The following is a 15,520-nucleotide window of genomic DNA, read 5'->3' as shown; positions in this document are numbered from 1 at the left end:
TAGTGCAATGAGACAGGGGTCCTAACACCTTATCGCATGGGATATTTCTCACGAGCAAGAGGTTCAATGGCACCAAGAAAGGGCAAAAAGAAGGGTTCCCGTGTTCGAGGTGAAAAGGAACCAACAAAATGACTTAGTGCAAGTTGAGAAGTTCAGCTTGTAACCCGACATGAAGATATGGATATTGGTGAAAGGTTCTATTTGTAGGCCATTACCTCGGTTGACTAGATGTCCACTTCAAATCCAAACCCGACCTGTCACGTCATTAAGAATCTTGCATCAACATATATCCTAATAATTGATTTCAACCGTTCCGTAAAGTCTTATTATTCGATTGAAAAGTATTATTCATCTCGATACATCTCAAAATGAAAATTGAAATGACGGTGATCGATATCATCTCAACTAACATGATTACAATGGGAAGTAACAAAAATAAAAAAGGAAAAAAATTGAAAAATAGGTTGTAATTAAGTTGATGTAATGCAAAGTTTGAAAATAAGAATTCCTCCACTCCACCCAACAAAAAAATTGAAGAAGAAGTTGTTGCTCCATTAATTACTATTTTTCAAAATCGTACCTCCAATTAGGCTTCAAATAAAGTATAATTTATAATTTGTGGCCTTCGTTGTTCATGTTCTTTTGTTGGCCAAATACAAATACAACCATACACACCAAATTGCAATATAGCTCAATCATGGATTTGCCTTTCTACTTTTTTTTTTCCTTTTTTCTTTAAAAAAAAATAATGTTTAAGGTTTTTTTTATACAAATTTGTCCATCTTTTTTCTGCCGACTACTTTTGAAGTGAGGCATATATACTGTATATATGCTGCACTAAATTAGATAACTATCTTCTGAACTTTATCGACCGAACAAAACTCAGTTGGAACTTTTATGCTCCGTTTGATTTTAAAATTACGATGGATTTCAAATGAATTTTGTTGTTTGGTACCTCATGATTTTGAATGAGGATAATCCTGCTTTTATGTAAAGAAATTTCGGGATCAAAATGGTTAAATTTTGCAGAATTTCACAGACTTTAGATTAAAGCCAAAATCAGCAAACTTTTCATTTTTCCATTCCAGCGAATATACGAACAAAGAAATTTAATTTAATTCATTTCAAATCATTATCCTTCCAAATTATTTCTAGAATTTCTAATCACGAAATTTAAAAATCATTTCTTGAACTTTCTTGATGCCAAACAGAGAGTTAATGTGGTTCAGGAAGAAAGTCTAAAGAAGAATTTTAATTCGGTTAATGATATATTCTACGACAATAAAGCGTGTAATAAAAAAGTAAGTAGGTAAATAGTTTTACGATGAAGATTACTTTTAAGAACGTATTTGTTATAAAGCTCGTTGAAATTTAGGTACCAATGTTATGTTTGGTATCCCAAATTTCGACGGATTTCAAATGAATTCGGTTGTATGTACACATGATTTTAAAGTTTACACCGATTTCAAATCCTATTTTTATGTTTAAAAAAATAGGATTAAAATGGTCCGATCAAATACTTTTGTGCATATATATAAATAAATATAAATTAAACCAATTATCACTTCTACTTTCTAGTGACATACATATATATATATATGATATATATAATAAAGACCATTTTTAATTAACAAGGGTTACTTTATAAGATCAACATATAATTTATTTTTAATTTTTTCCTTATACCTATAAGATTTGTTTTCAAATTAAAAAAAAACCTACAAAAAGACTACTCATTTAAAAAATAATAATAAAAAAAGAAGCGTGCATGAGAGATGGAGCGTGTATAACATGACTTTCACATCCACCAAAAGTAATTATGATTTTTTAAATGGAAAGTCACATTCAATAGATTTAGAAGTTATATCAATTTCATCGTCTCGTTGTTTGGAGGATTTTCGCATCGACACTATAAATATTCTGCACGCTTAAATCATATGCCAATCATACCCAAAACTCATCATTACTTATGCAACTTTCTTTATAATTCATCTTTAACTAATTAAATTATTACTCCATTCAAAACATAAAACTTTTAATTTTAAAAAATATATATATCATTATTCATCATCATAATTATTACATAATTTTTCTTAATGTATTTTAAAAAACTATTTGATTATTATTATTATCATCATTATTTATTTCCTTAGTGCTCCCACTCTCCACGTAAAGTTTCTTATTGGCATTTTGCCCCAATTTGCATGCTTGTGCTTTGTGATTAAGGCTGTTTTATTGTTCAATCCTTTGAATCTCTTAATATTATTAATTTGACTATTATTATTTAATCATTTGAATTACTTTACTTTAGGGCTTCCACTGCAAATATTAATCATTTGCAATATTCTATCATTCATATCCTAAAGTTTTATTTTGAGACATTTTGATTCTTTTTATTTATTTATTTATTAAATTTTACGTATAAGAAGAGTCTTCCATATTCGAACATAACTCAAGTAGATAAGACATCTTAATATCATTTTTAAGGTAGATAATTCGATCTACATATAAAATTGTGGTATAAAAAAAATGACTAAGAGAGTCTCAATTTAATCCTCTAACCTTTATGAGAGATTACTAATATCTTACAATACGATGAATTTTAAAGAAGTCTATCAATGTCTTGACTAGTTGAATGAATTTCAATAGTCATAAACTATAAGATGTATCTTCAAAATCCTATGGATTTTAAATAATTTTGCCAATGTCTTGATTAGTTTACGTATGCCGATAATGTTGAATTTCAATAGTCATAAATATAAGTCGTGTAATAAATACAAAAATAAAAATGAGTTATCACCCCAACAAAATATAATCGAGATTAAAAAAGAGGTTGGTATACTAAGGAATTTTTTTTCTAGTCTCCCTTTTCACTAAAAAGAAAACAATTTTACTACAAAAGAAACAAAAAAAAAGGGGGCAAAAATAGATTAAGTAAATGGAGGAAAAAAATAAATAAATTGAAGATCATTAATTTAATAATTAGATTAAGTATATATCCTTCCTAGACAGTGGGAATAATATTTTTATTTTATCTAACCTAAGCTTATTAGTATTTTTCTTGTTAAAGCAAGAGATTTGTTCTAAACTTTTCATTGGGTCGGTCCAATATCATACATATTTTCTTTAACTTTAATTTTCAAAATTATTATATTTCGACCATTTTTCTTTTGAACGAATCGCATCGACCACTTTAGTATTTACCTCCAATAAGATTAGAATAAGCATATGGCCATTTCTTTATTTTCTCGTCAAAATATTATAAGATGCAGATTGATTTCAAAGGTGTTTTATCATTTTATCTAATTAATTTAAATGAAATCGTGGAAAAATTTTACAACAAATATACATTTAAATGAAATGTATGTGATGAATAAATAATATGAAAAAAATTATAGAGTTATTTAATTTACCCCACTTCTATATATTGTATTTATGTATATTTATTGTACGAGGCCACAACCATAAAAGCAAGGTTAGTGGATTTGGGAATCGAATGCTCAGGAAAACTCTCGGCCTCGTAATATTTTTTTTTGTTTTTGTTTTGTTTTTTAATCCTTTAGTTTCTATGTTTCTTTTTATTATAGGGACAGAACTATGTGGTGAACTTCAATAAAATTTAGATTAAAATATTAGGATTATTATTATTTTTTAGAATACAAAATTATGTGAAGGCAAGAATTCGAATTCATGACCTTTTGGTCGGAAATTGATCTTTTAACTAATTGTGTTAAAAGTAATAAAAATCACATTTTCAAGGAAAAGAAATATATAATTTACCAATTTTATTTGTGTTAAAATATTGCTTTATTTTTATTTTTATTTTTAGAAGGTGTTAAAATATTGTTTCAATTAAAAAAATCATGAATCCTTTTTTTTACCGCAAAAAAAAAAAAAGGACATGAATCTTACCAATGAGTATTTGTGTTAAAATGTTGTAATGGGTAGGAAAATTAGATACAAATTATGCGACCTTGATTTCATATTTATTTAAATAAATTGCTAAATCATAATCATAACTCTAATTTAAATACTTAAATTAATCTCATATCAATAAATTTGAGTTTTTTTGGTCCAAAAATATTAAACTATTTTTTTTTCTATTAGATATCTAAATACTTAAACATGGTTCAAGATAATTTATCTATTTGGACATATTATATACAAGTTCGTCTTAAATTATGTATCTACGAAAAATTTGAGCAGTCTTACCTGCAACTTAAGAATAATCAAGTGAAAGAAGAAGTAATCAAGTATAAAGAAGAGGTCGATAAGTACAAGGCGCTCTACGATCATGCAGAAAAAGTACAAGCCGTTCTACAAACTACAAAGATGTCGAAAAGTACAAAACGCTCTTCAAAGATACACATGAGAAATAAAAGATGAATGTGTGTATATATATACTGTTTTGGTTGGAGAAGTAAGAAACAGAGTTTACTGGGCCGAGCCTAACAAAATAGTGGGCCGAGAGACTTATCTTATTGAAATGGGCCCAGAAAGCAGAGCCCAAGAAAAATATGGATCCAATTGAGAGGAGCAAAAAAAGAACATTAGGCTCCCAAATTTCACGCCAAAACTGGAGATCAAAGTTGGAGCTCGAGCTGTAATCTTCGTTGTGATTCCCTTACAGAGGAACTTACAGAGAGAGTAGGCGGTGAATTGCGGGGTTTGTTTATTGTTGGTGTATTTGCCATTGATGGGCTGAAGGTTTTGAGATTGAGATTGAGATTCGAGCAGTTTCTCGCTATTATTTAGTGGCAAAAACCTAGCCAAAAAATCTGGCAAACCTTGGGGGATTGCGGGCTCGCTTGTCGTTGAAGCATTCCATTTCTGATCACAACGACGAGGAGGAGGAGTGCAGGCCTTGGCGTCGCAGGATTTTCATGGCTTTCACCTGGCGCTCCGCCCTCAAGATTACCTTTCTACTCCTACTTCTTGCTGCTATAGTAACTGCTTGTTTCACCCTCCCCATCGATAAGGTATGGAATTCTGGATTGTGTTCCCCTTTCTTGGCATTCTTGATTCTTGCGAGTTTGCCTTGATTGTAGGAGTTCTTTGATACGGCATTTCCATCTTTATAATTTGCTAATGAATTTTGTTTGAGTTAACAATTTGGTGTCTCTGAACTATCTGATCAAATTAGTAATTCTCTGGAAGTATTTTTTTAAATTCATTTTATTTTCCTTTAGATGGAATTTATTGATTTACATGTGGGTTTTTCAATTTACGGGGTGTTTTAGTTCATTCAAATGATGAACTATGTACTTGAAGTCTATTAGTTTGCTTTCGAGGCTGAAAGATTTATGATGAATCGCTCATTTTCTGATATGTAATGTTGTACAATTTGTATCGATCACATATTTGGAAATTAACTCCTTTGCAGATTCTGAAGGACTTTTTACTATGGGTTGATCAAGATCTTGGCGCTTGGGGTCCACTTGTGCTGTAAGTCGCTGTTGCTAGTCTATCGTAGAACCTTTCAATTTTGTGTTTTGAATTATGTATCTGTACCGTTGCTTCCCTTCCTCTTACTATTGCTGTTGCGGTTGTATTGTCAGGTCTGTTGCCTACATTCCTTTGACAGTGTTGGCGGTTCCTGCCTCGATACTTACTGTAAGCATCCATTAATCCTTCTCGTGCCTGGAAAATAAATAAAATGTGTTGGGGAAGAATGCTTTGGATGAACTTACTTATAGGACCTTAGATGGTATGCATTGTCTGTCTTTCAGCTTGGTGGTGGTTATTTGTTTGGGTTACCTGTGGGCTTCATTGCTGATTCTATTGGTGCAACTGTTGGAGCTGGGGCTGCATTCCTTCTTGGACGAACGGTACTTTTTGAACTCTTATGGCTGTCTGTAATTTTTAATTGTCTGTTAATTTTAGTATATGAATACAGAATTATTATCGGGCAAGTTTGTTATTCGTTTGTATTTTGTAATTGACATTATTAGATCAAATATGTATGATTGCTAGTTGGATCATCCTTTCTCTGGCATTCCTTACAGATTGGGAAGTCATTTGTTGTTTCCAAGCTGAAAGACTATCCACAGTTTCATTCAGTTGCAATTGCTATTAATCGGTCTGGATTTAAGGTTTGTCTACTTTGTTTACACTTATGTGTTTGTTTACCAGTATTTGCATTAGCATATGGAGGAAGCATTTCATTGCCAGTGCCAATTCATATTCTTCCCATACCTTTTATTCAATCCTTAGAGTTTCTTGTTTCTTCTGTTTAAATTATTATTAAAAATAACACCTCGTATTTGTGGATTTCAGTTCATTTGTTTTTTAGTTTAACGTGAATGAAGAAAATTGGCTGTTTTTTAGGTACCAATTTTTGTTTATTGTTATACTTCTTTGTTTTGTACTAAAATTGCCTGCTATTAGTTGTAAACATTTCCTGGATGAAACGACTGGTAGTTTTTCCCCTCTTCCCCACCAGTTTGATGTACCTATGAAAAAATGTTTCTCCCCGTACATTGCATGATACAAAGTATGAGTTACCATAGATTAAATTTTGAAATACAACGCCAGAGGTGATGGATGATTTTGCGTTCCTGTGCATTTATTTTGCTAAACCGAATTATATGATTCCAGTAAATTGTGGGTAGGCAGCATGGCCTTTGCCAATGAATGGAAATTGATCTAAGAATATTTGGCTATTTAAACCATTTGCTTGGTGCTTGGCAGAAAAGTTAATTTGCATCTTAGTACCTATGAAGAAAGCTGATTGATATGGCTTTTGATCTACTTTAATTAGCTTGGCTTCTCTGGTATCTGTATTTGAAACGATTGAGCATGATATCTGTTTGCATATATATATATATATATATATATATATATATATATATATATCTCACTTGGAAACAGCGGCGAATAGGATACACATCCTGTCAGTGACCCAAAATTTTCACTTTTGCAGATAGTTTTGCTGCTCCGGCTTGTACCTTTACTTCCATTTAACATGTTGAATTACCTATTGTCGGTGACTCCTGTTTCATTAGGGGAATACATGTTGGCTTCATGGTTGGGCATGATGGTACCTTCTTTCTCGTGTTCTTGTTCAGGACTCTGCAAGTTATAATTATCTGTTTATCACATCTATACTGGCATTATATATTTCAGATCATGTTTTTGGCGTAATTTTTATATTGGTAGGAGTGTTTCATCCCGTGTACAAGTACATACCATTGTTGACTTCTGTTCCATTTGTATATTCATGTCTTAATGGAAAGGTTATTTAATTTGTCTGTCAAAATTTTATTTTTCTGCCAATTTGTAGTGCATGCATGGATAGGCATTTTTATTTTGTGAATGGTGACACTTCATTGATTATTAAGTAATGATCAGTTAAATCCATGGATATTGTTGTTTTCAGTCTTTTCAACTCTTGTTCATTCATGATGATAACTTCATTGATTATGAAGGGAAATATTAAGATAGGATTCTGGAGATTGTTTTAGAAGCTAAAGAGGAAGTCAGTTAGGAAGAAAAATGGAAAGGTGCCAAGTAGGACTCTGATGGCCTTTAGAGGGGACTATCTCTCTCCTAGCCTAATCTAGCTCACCTCACATTGGCCACCATTTTGGTATAAATACGCTCTCCTAATTATAACTTAATGGTATTTCCATTCCCTAATGTAACATCACATGGCCTATTGGTCCTTATAGATCCTCTTATCACCCAATATCCATATGTATTCCTATTTTTACCATTCTTGAATGAGCATGTAGTATTGAGTGGCCTATCATATTTGTTATTGATGTGTAGTTCTTGTCGAATGATATTTTGGTGTACATTGTTCTTCATCCAGATGAAAGATGGAAATTTTACAAATTAGCAATTCTTCCTTTTATTTATTTCCTTCTGCATGTGGGCTTGATCCAGCACATCCATAATATAATTTAGGAATCACGATTTTTTTGAAATGTCAAAATATATCAACTTTAGGTACTAATTTTAATTACATATTTTGATATTTCACCCTCTCTGTTGCAGCCCATCACTTTTGCATTAGTATATGTTGGAACCACACTCAAAGATCTTTCTGACGTTACACATGGTTGGGGAGAATTTTCGAAGACCCGTTGTGTAAGTGCTCTTTATCTTCTACATTGGGGAAGGGAAGGTAACAAAACTCTTTTATGGCTTTTGAGTAAAAAAGATCTTGATGGTATGTTTCATAGACAGCCCAAAAGTAACCCTAATCTCATTAGCTATGAATATTTATTTCTCAAAAATATGTTGTAGAAGTACCAATTTTTATTACATAAGATCTTGGGTTTTGAAGAGCTTCCCCAATATATATACCGTTTTTTCTATCTTGTCTGATGCACACTCTATCCTTCATTGTGGATGCAGGCATTGATAATATTGGGTCTTGTTGTATCTGGTAAGTTAATATCATTTGCAGAAACTTATATCCTCATTTTGGGTTTTAATGTTTTATTTTCTTGTTTTATTCTTGCTAGGCACATTTTAAGAAGATAAAAGGTGGGCAGTAGTAAAATAAGGAACGAGTGAGACAAAAAAAAAGGTCCTTTTTGTCTTATCAAAAAGGATATGTTTCTTGTATGCTGCATCTGCTCTACTTAAAAGGAAAAATCTTTGAGCATATTTGTCATCGTAATGTGATATTGGAACAACGGGTGGTCTATTAAAATAATTTTTAGAACTCAAGGACAGAGTTGTACAACCTATAGAATAGATCCTACCTATAGAATAGATCCTGGTTACATGGGTTTAAGTAAGGTCGTGGTCGATTAAAATAATTAAAATAACATTGGATGCTTCCGTTTTAATTTATAGTTAACTGTCAACATTGAACTTGACTGAATTAAATTAAAAAAAAGAGGGAAGGTAGGAAGCCTTTTCTGACATTGATTTGCATGCAGTGGTTCTGGCATACTGCGTTACCAGAGTTGCAAAGGCTGCTTTGGAAAAAGCTTTGGCTGAGAGCGGAGATGCTGATTACATGGGTTTCTCCTCGCAGCTACCCCTTGTAGCCGATTCGTCCGTCGATCTTAACCAGCCCCTCATAATCAAGATTGACTCTCCTCAACCTCAAGATGACCTCAAATGAAAGCGAGTCTCTTGACATGTAAATTCTTCATTCTCCTCCTTCAATAGGCCAGGCTTCCCCCTAAACATTTCAAAAGTGTTATTTTTGTTGTATGTACAATCCATTACATAGAATCTAGTTTCTTAATATAGAGCAACCCATTTCTAAATTAAGCATGTATCCAACAAGTGTAGCTGCTTGTTTTTGTTTTCTTTTTTACTATTACAATAAAAGTGACATTTATATTGATATAAGTATTCGTTTAATGAGTAATGTTTTCACTTGGAATTGTGTTGTAACTTTCCCACTCTCTCCCTCCATTATCATCTTCTCCAACATGACAAGGCTACCGCTTTTGATTCCCTATTCTCAGACCTCCTTTTTGCCCTGTTCATCAGTCTTTTTTATATAGCATCTGAGGACGTTAAAGTTTATGCTGCCATATTTCAGTTCTGAATTGATAGCCTGCAATCGGCTTTTCGTGCGGCATTGCAAACCACCTCACTATGAAGAACTTGTTGATTGATTGAAATGGTTATTATTGGATCACTTGAATTCCTAACTTTTTAGGACAAATCATCTTTGAATGATTCATTGAAATGATTGATATTGGTTCACATGAATTCTTAAGTTTTAGGATAATATCCTTTGAATGAATCACTAAGGCCTGGAAAAGGATTCAAATTCAAATGATGAAAGTTTGAAACATAACCCTTTTATTCTAAAGTTTGTGTAGGTATGAAATCTACAGATTCACTAATGAGCGTTCAATGGTTGTGGATTTTGGGCAACTTACAGGTAAGCAGATGAATTTACAAATATCTATCTATATCTTCTCACGTTGGATTCCTGTACTTCATAAAGCATTTTTTACTTCCTTTACTTTTTATTTGCCCCTCAATAAATACTTTTGACCTCTTTCTTACAAGCTCTGGTCTATCAAAAATTTCTGTGAATTGTGATTTCAAATGTATAGTAGCATTAATCATTACAACTATAAACAAAACAAAACAAGAGTAAAATAATTATTTCGAAGAGAGAGAAAATCTATCAAACTCCATGATTGAACTGAATGCATTATTTAGAGTGCTTACAACTTGGCCTTTTGATAAAATTTAGGCACAGAACCAGTAAATGGGGAAAAAAAACCCTGTCTGTCAGAGACTTGTAATCCAAAATGTATTGTCTTATTGTTGTTTGAGGTGAAGAAGAAATTGACATGAAGATGCATCCAATTGTTGATAATCTATCATAGGATATTATTCTTTAGATAGGTATGTAGAATTCATTAGCTGCCATGGTAGGTGGGATAGAACTGCATATGAGGACCACTCAGAAATCAAGTTTTTTTTGGTTTTTTCATTTTTTTTCCCTTATAGTCTAAATTTCAAAGTTTCTGTTGTTTTCATTAACTATTTACCCCTTGTGTGCCAAGTTTATCAGCTGCACAATCAAAGATCAGAAACCATGTGATATGGGCATTCTTGCGTTGGATTGTTGTAGGTGAGAGATATTTTTAACCCTTTTTATTATTTTTCTTCTCTCATCCATCTCTTTCAAAATAGCATGTGGTGCTCATTTGGAAACCTCCACACATATGGAAAAATGCCATAGCATAGTTGCAGAAGCCCTTGCTTCTTTTGTTACTCAAACAAAAAAGCAAGTTAAATTGAATTCCGAATCGGGGCAAGGTAAACCCCGGCCCCCGGTCCCAATCATGTTATAGGTTCATCAAGTGTAAATCTTTTTCATTATGGGCTCGGTTACTCTTTTTAGTTGCGAAGACTAGACAAAACTAGACTAGACAGGAGGGTAGTGAAAGGTAAATCGATGACTTGTTTGGACGCAGGGATAGAGAAAAGGACATGGTCTTGGGTAAATCTCGTCGAAAAGTTGGTTTTTGAAACGAGGGTACTGTTGATGATTAAAAACGAGATTGTCTTTTAGCTTAAATTAAGGAAAGAAAGGCATTTTATTTAGGTGTTTTGTCGCCATTGAATGGTAAAGGGAGGCCTTCAAAAATGATTTGCTTAGGAAAGAAGAGTATGGTGTTGGGGGGGAAAATAGTTGCATGAACGTGATTCTTCTACATTCAAGCACTACCTTGGGATGGCTTTCCCCCACCTAATTGTTGTTAAAGCAAAAGCTTCATTATCACAAAAGAGAAGCCAAAAGAATCAAATTGAAAACTTGATTTTATCAAACTTATTCTCTCTCTCTCTCTCTCTCATGCATCATTGATTGGATTCAATAATTCATTTTGAAAAATTGTTATCTTTAGTGCTTTTTTTCCCCTCTAGATTACTTGATTTTGGTGATTATTCAAACCTAAATTGTAGTCGTTTGGTCTTTTAGATGTGTACTTTATATTTTGGTTCATTTTGGTACTTATACTTTCAATTTTTATTTATGTTAGGCTCTGTACTTTCACAAAGTTCATTTTAATCCATGTTATTTTTAAAATGTGACCATTTTGCTCCCTGTTAGTAAAATTTTGACACAAACTCTAAACTCAATGGAAACTATTTAATACGGATTTAAGACTACATTTAAAGGAATTTAGTGGGTGAAATATTATGCTAAAATTGAATGAAATAAAAATGACAATGAAGGGACCTGGTTATTTTTTAAATGTACCAAAACGAACATTTGGAAATAAAATTAACTAAGGCTGAAAGTGCAGACCAAAAGTGTATTTAAACCTACATTCTCTTTTAGAATATAACATTACAAGTAAAGTGGTGATTCAAACTTTTTAACTTAGAATAAAGATTACCAATATCTTAATTAATTAGATTTTCATAAATTAGCATTTAAAAACATATGCATGATTATTGCATATTTGGGCTTGGATTTGAATTTGGGGTATTAGAGTGTAGTTTTATAAGGGTTATAGATAGTTATGGCATACTTGTTTATTTCAAATTTGGTGTAGAGTTGATTGACTAACTTTCTTTAAAATTAAAGTATAAGTCATTAGTTTTACAACACTCACATAGAGAGAGCTCAGTCAAAATTTGTGCAAAAATTGCATAAGAAGTATTCCAAACTTTATACAATAATTTTTTAATGTCAACACGAACATATTTCAAATAACTCGACTTTTTTGTCGAGATACGTAATCAGTTGTTCGAATTTCTACCATGAACTCAAAAATAATTTTTATTTATTATTATTTTATTTATGACTTGGGAAGAACGGTTCTCTTGAACACTTTTCAAACAAGACTCAGCTTAATTAATTTTGTGAAGAAAAAAGAAAAAAAGAAAGAATGAGAGAAGTGGAGAATGGCAGAAAAAGGAAGTTCATTAAATAGGGTTATTAATGAACATAAATCCAAGTTTGGGGAGAGAAAATTCCGCCCAAAAAGCTGATTTACAGCTGCTGTTATAAATAAATTCCAACAAATAAGAAAAAAAAAGTAAAAAAAAAATAAAAATCTGAATTCTCACCCATCACTATTTATGAGGCTCATGATGAGTTTATAAAACTTTCTCGAGCCGAGCCGAGCCGAGCCGCTTTTGGTCTCCCTTTTTCTCAGCGTGTTTATAAAATTCTCTCTCCGTCCAAACAGTGGTTCAAACAACAAGAAGCAGAAACTCAAAATAAAAATAATGTGTTGTTGTGAAAAGCAATAAATATTAAATAAAAGCCCCAAAAGATAGACTGATAGAGTGAGGCCTTGGACAATCTCTGTGCTGCAATTTCTCTCTCTGGTTTCATTTTCTCTCTCATTTTCTCAGGATTTTGATGACAGTGATTCTCACAGAAAGAAGTAGCCATATGAGAATCCTTCACTCACCCCTCCTCTAGTTTCCCCTTTCTTCTAAATCTCTTTACAGTTTTGTCAGATCTACACCCCCATTCCTCTGTTTCCTCTGTTCTGAATCTAAGAAATGAGTAAAGAAGAGTTCTTAAAGATCCAGGTAACTAACACCCATTTCGTTTCTTTGTCTTAATTTTTGCTTTTTGGTGTTGGATTTGTTGCAAGATATGTTGTTGTTTCTGGATTTCCTTTTTTTTTTCTCTGAGTTCTGTTTTTGTGGGGTTTTGTTTAGAAATTTGTTCTTAAAGTGAATATCCACTGTGATGGGTGTAAGCAGAAAGTGAAGAAAATCTTGCAGAAAATTGATGGTTGGTTCCTATTTTCTCTTCAATTTTTGGCCCTGAAGTTGTTGTTGTTCTTCTTCTCTCTGGTTTTAATGGGGTTTTTTTTTCTTTCAATTTTTTGTTTGTTTGTTTGTTTTTTAGGGGTTTTCACTACGGAAATAGATGCAGAGCTAGGGAAGGTGACAGTTTCAGGAAATGTAGACGCAGCCACTCTGATCAAGAAGCTCTCGAAATCAGGAAAATACGCAGAGATTTGGGGAGCTCCGAAGCCGAACTCCATTAATAACAATGGCGGCCAACAGAACCATCTCTCCAATCAGATGAAAAATTTGCTGATTGACAATGGAAAAGGTGGGGGAAATAAACAGGGCCCAAAAGGGGCAAATAATCAGCCGAAAGGAGCCGCCCCCGGCGGCGGCGGAGGAGGAGGTGGGCCACTGCAGCTCCCCCCGCAGCTTCAGCACCTGCAACAGCTGCAGCAATTACAGCAGCAGATGAATGGGTTCCAAGATCCCAAGTTATTACCGCCGCAGATGAAGGGCGTGAAAATGCCTACTGCGATTCCGGCGAATCAGAAGGCGGTGAAGTTCGATTTGCCGGAGGAGGATGATCTGACGGACGAGGATGATTTGGATGATTATGATGATGATGATTTTGAGGATGATGAATTTGATGATGATTGGGATGATGCCCCTCTTCCTCCGAATAAGATGAAACCCATGATGGGTGGCGCTCCCGGGACCGGCGCCGGCGCCGGCGGTGGGATGGGGGGTCAGATGCCGCCGAATATGTTGATGATGATGAATGGGAATATGAATATGCAGCAACTGATGAATGCTCAGAAGGCAGCTAATGGCGCTGATTTTGGAAAGAAGGGAGGCGGCGGCGGAGGTGGCGGTGGCGGAGCTATGCCACTGCCAATGAGTGGAATGGGTGGTGGAAACAATGACGGTAAAGGCGGAAATGGAGGAAAGAAAGGCGGTGGCGGCGGAGGTGGCGGCGGCAATCCGAGTCAGGGCGCTGGTGGCGGTGGCAAAAATGGGGGTAAAAACGGTGAAGGTAAGAACGGTCATAATAACGGCGGTGGCGGTGGAGCTCACAAGAACGGCAACAATGGCGGCGGCGGTGGTGGCGGCGGCCCTACAAATAATGTGAACGGCGGGAAGAAGGGAGGTGGTGAAATGGGTCACCCCATGAGCGGTGGTCCCCACGGATTTCCGGGCATGGGTGGTCCTCATGGGCTGCCGCCGGGAGGAAACGCCGGCGCCGGCGGCCGGCCGATTGGCAACATGAACATCCCAATGGCTCAAATGGGGAACATGCAAATCAGCCAAATGGGATCGATCCCGGCCGTCCAAGGGCTACCGGCGGCCGCCATGAACGCCGCCGGACCCGGCGGCGCGTACTTCCAAGGTGCTCCAGCTCCGGCAGAGGCGATGGCCGGCAACCCGTACCACCAGCAACAGTACCTGGCGGCGATGATGAACCACCAACGCGCCATGGGGAACCAACCGATGATGTACGCGCGGCCGCCGCCGGCGGTGAACTACCTGCCGCCGTACCCATATCCGCCGCCGCCGCATGCCGGCGACAATTACACCCACTTTTTCAGCGACGAGAACACCTCAAGTTGCAATGTAATGTGAAAGAAAAAGAAAAAGAAGAAAAAAAAAGCAAAAGAAAAGAAAAAACTTCCGGCCAGAATTTGCAGAGCTTGCCGCCATGATTAGAGCTCTATTATGGTGAAGATTCTGGTGGTGTTCATGACAGATTAAAATGTTCAGTTATAGTTTTTTCAGAAGCGTTTAAAAAAAAACCTAAAAAAAAAAAGAAAAAAAAACTTAGAAGTTTGATGATGCTGCTCTTATCTTATACTTGGGAATGGTTTTTAATTTTTAGTGAAATCTCCATTTAATTTTCTCTCTCCTATTCTAATTAGGCTCTAAATTATGATAATTAGTAGTGGGAGTTTCTTCTTTATGGGGTTATATAAATAATAAAAGTTCAGGGGTGCTTTTCACAATATAATAAGAATGATATCATTTTTCTTTCTTTGCAAAAGGAGGCTCAATCAATGCAAAATTGCACAATTTCTCCCAATTCCAATTTGGGATTTTACAATCATGATTGTTTTTTCTTCTTCTTCTTCTTCTATTCCTTTTATCAAAGAAGGGTCATTCATGTGCTTCTGCTTCCTCTCTTTTGTAAATTTTCCTAAAAATTAAAAAACCTTCAACTGTTCCTTCAATGGATATGAGATGCCATGGATGTTTGTGTAGGTGGACCTCACTCTATGAGCTGGGATCCTCTGTGGATTGCCCCACTCTCTTTTTCCCTTTTCCTTTTTTC

The 15,520-nt window shown here is 34.6% G+C and overlaps 2 protein-coding genes across 4 annotated transcripts; both read left to right on the top strand.

Moving 5' to 3' along the window:
* The first annotated feature begins 4,562 nt into the window (after positions 1–4,562).
* LOC111009895 (uncharacterized) lies at positions 4,563–9,349 on the top strand. Its single transcript, XM_022283127.2, has 9 exons — positions 4,563–4,979; positions 5,384–5,445; positions 5,559–5,613; positions 5,730–5,828; positions 6,006–6,092; positions 6,923–7,039; positions 7,999–8,091; positions 8,362–8,392; positions 8,895–9,349. Exons 1-9 carry the CDS (start codon positions 4,884–4,886, stop codon positions 9,080–9,082), a joined length of 828 nt encoding a protein of 275 aa, XP_022138819.1. The 5' UTR covers positions 4,563–4,883; the 3' UTR covers positions 9,083–9,349.
* Positions 9,350–12,645: 3,296 nt separating this feature from the next.
* On the top strand, positions 12,646–15,093 carry LOC111009763 (heavy metal-associated isoprenylated plant protein 32). Of its 3 annotated transcripts, XM_022282968.2 has the most exons (3): positions 12,649–12,987; positions 13,120–13,195; positions 13,313–15,093. In XM_022282968.2, exons 1-3 carry the CDS (start codon positions 12,958–12,960, stop codon positions 14,815–14,817), a joined length of 1,611 nt encoding a protein of 536 aa, XP_022138660.2. In that variant the 5' UTR covers positions 12,649–12,957; the 3' UTR covers positions 14,818–15,093. The 3 variants fall into 3 exon arrangements, with proteins under 3 accessions (XP_087982568.1, XP_022138660.2, XP_087982569.1); XM_088126442.1 differs by having other exon boundaries at positions 12,646–12,987; positions 13,120–15,093; XM_088126443.1 differs by lacking the exon at positions 13,120–13,195.
* Positions 15,094–15,520: the final 427 nt, after the last annotated feature.

This window comes from Momordica charantia (genome assembly GCF_013281855.1).
Source record: "Momordica charantia cultivar OHB3-1 chromosome 7 unlocalized genomic scaffold, Mcharantia_2.0 BLBB01000007.1, whole genome shotgun sequence".
Lineage (NCBI taxonomy): Eukaryota > Viridiplantae > Streptophyta > Magnoliopsida > Cucurbitales > Cucurbitaceae > Momordica > Momordica charantia.
This window is presented reverse-complemented; position numbering and strand designations above follow the sequence as displayed.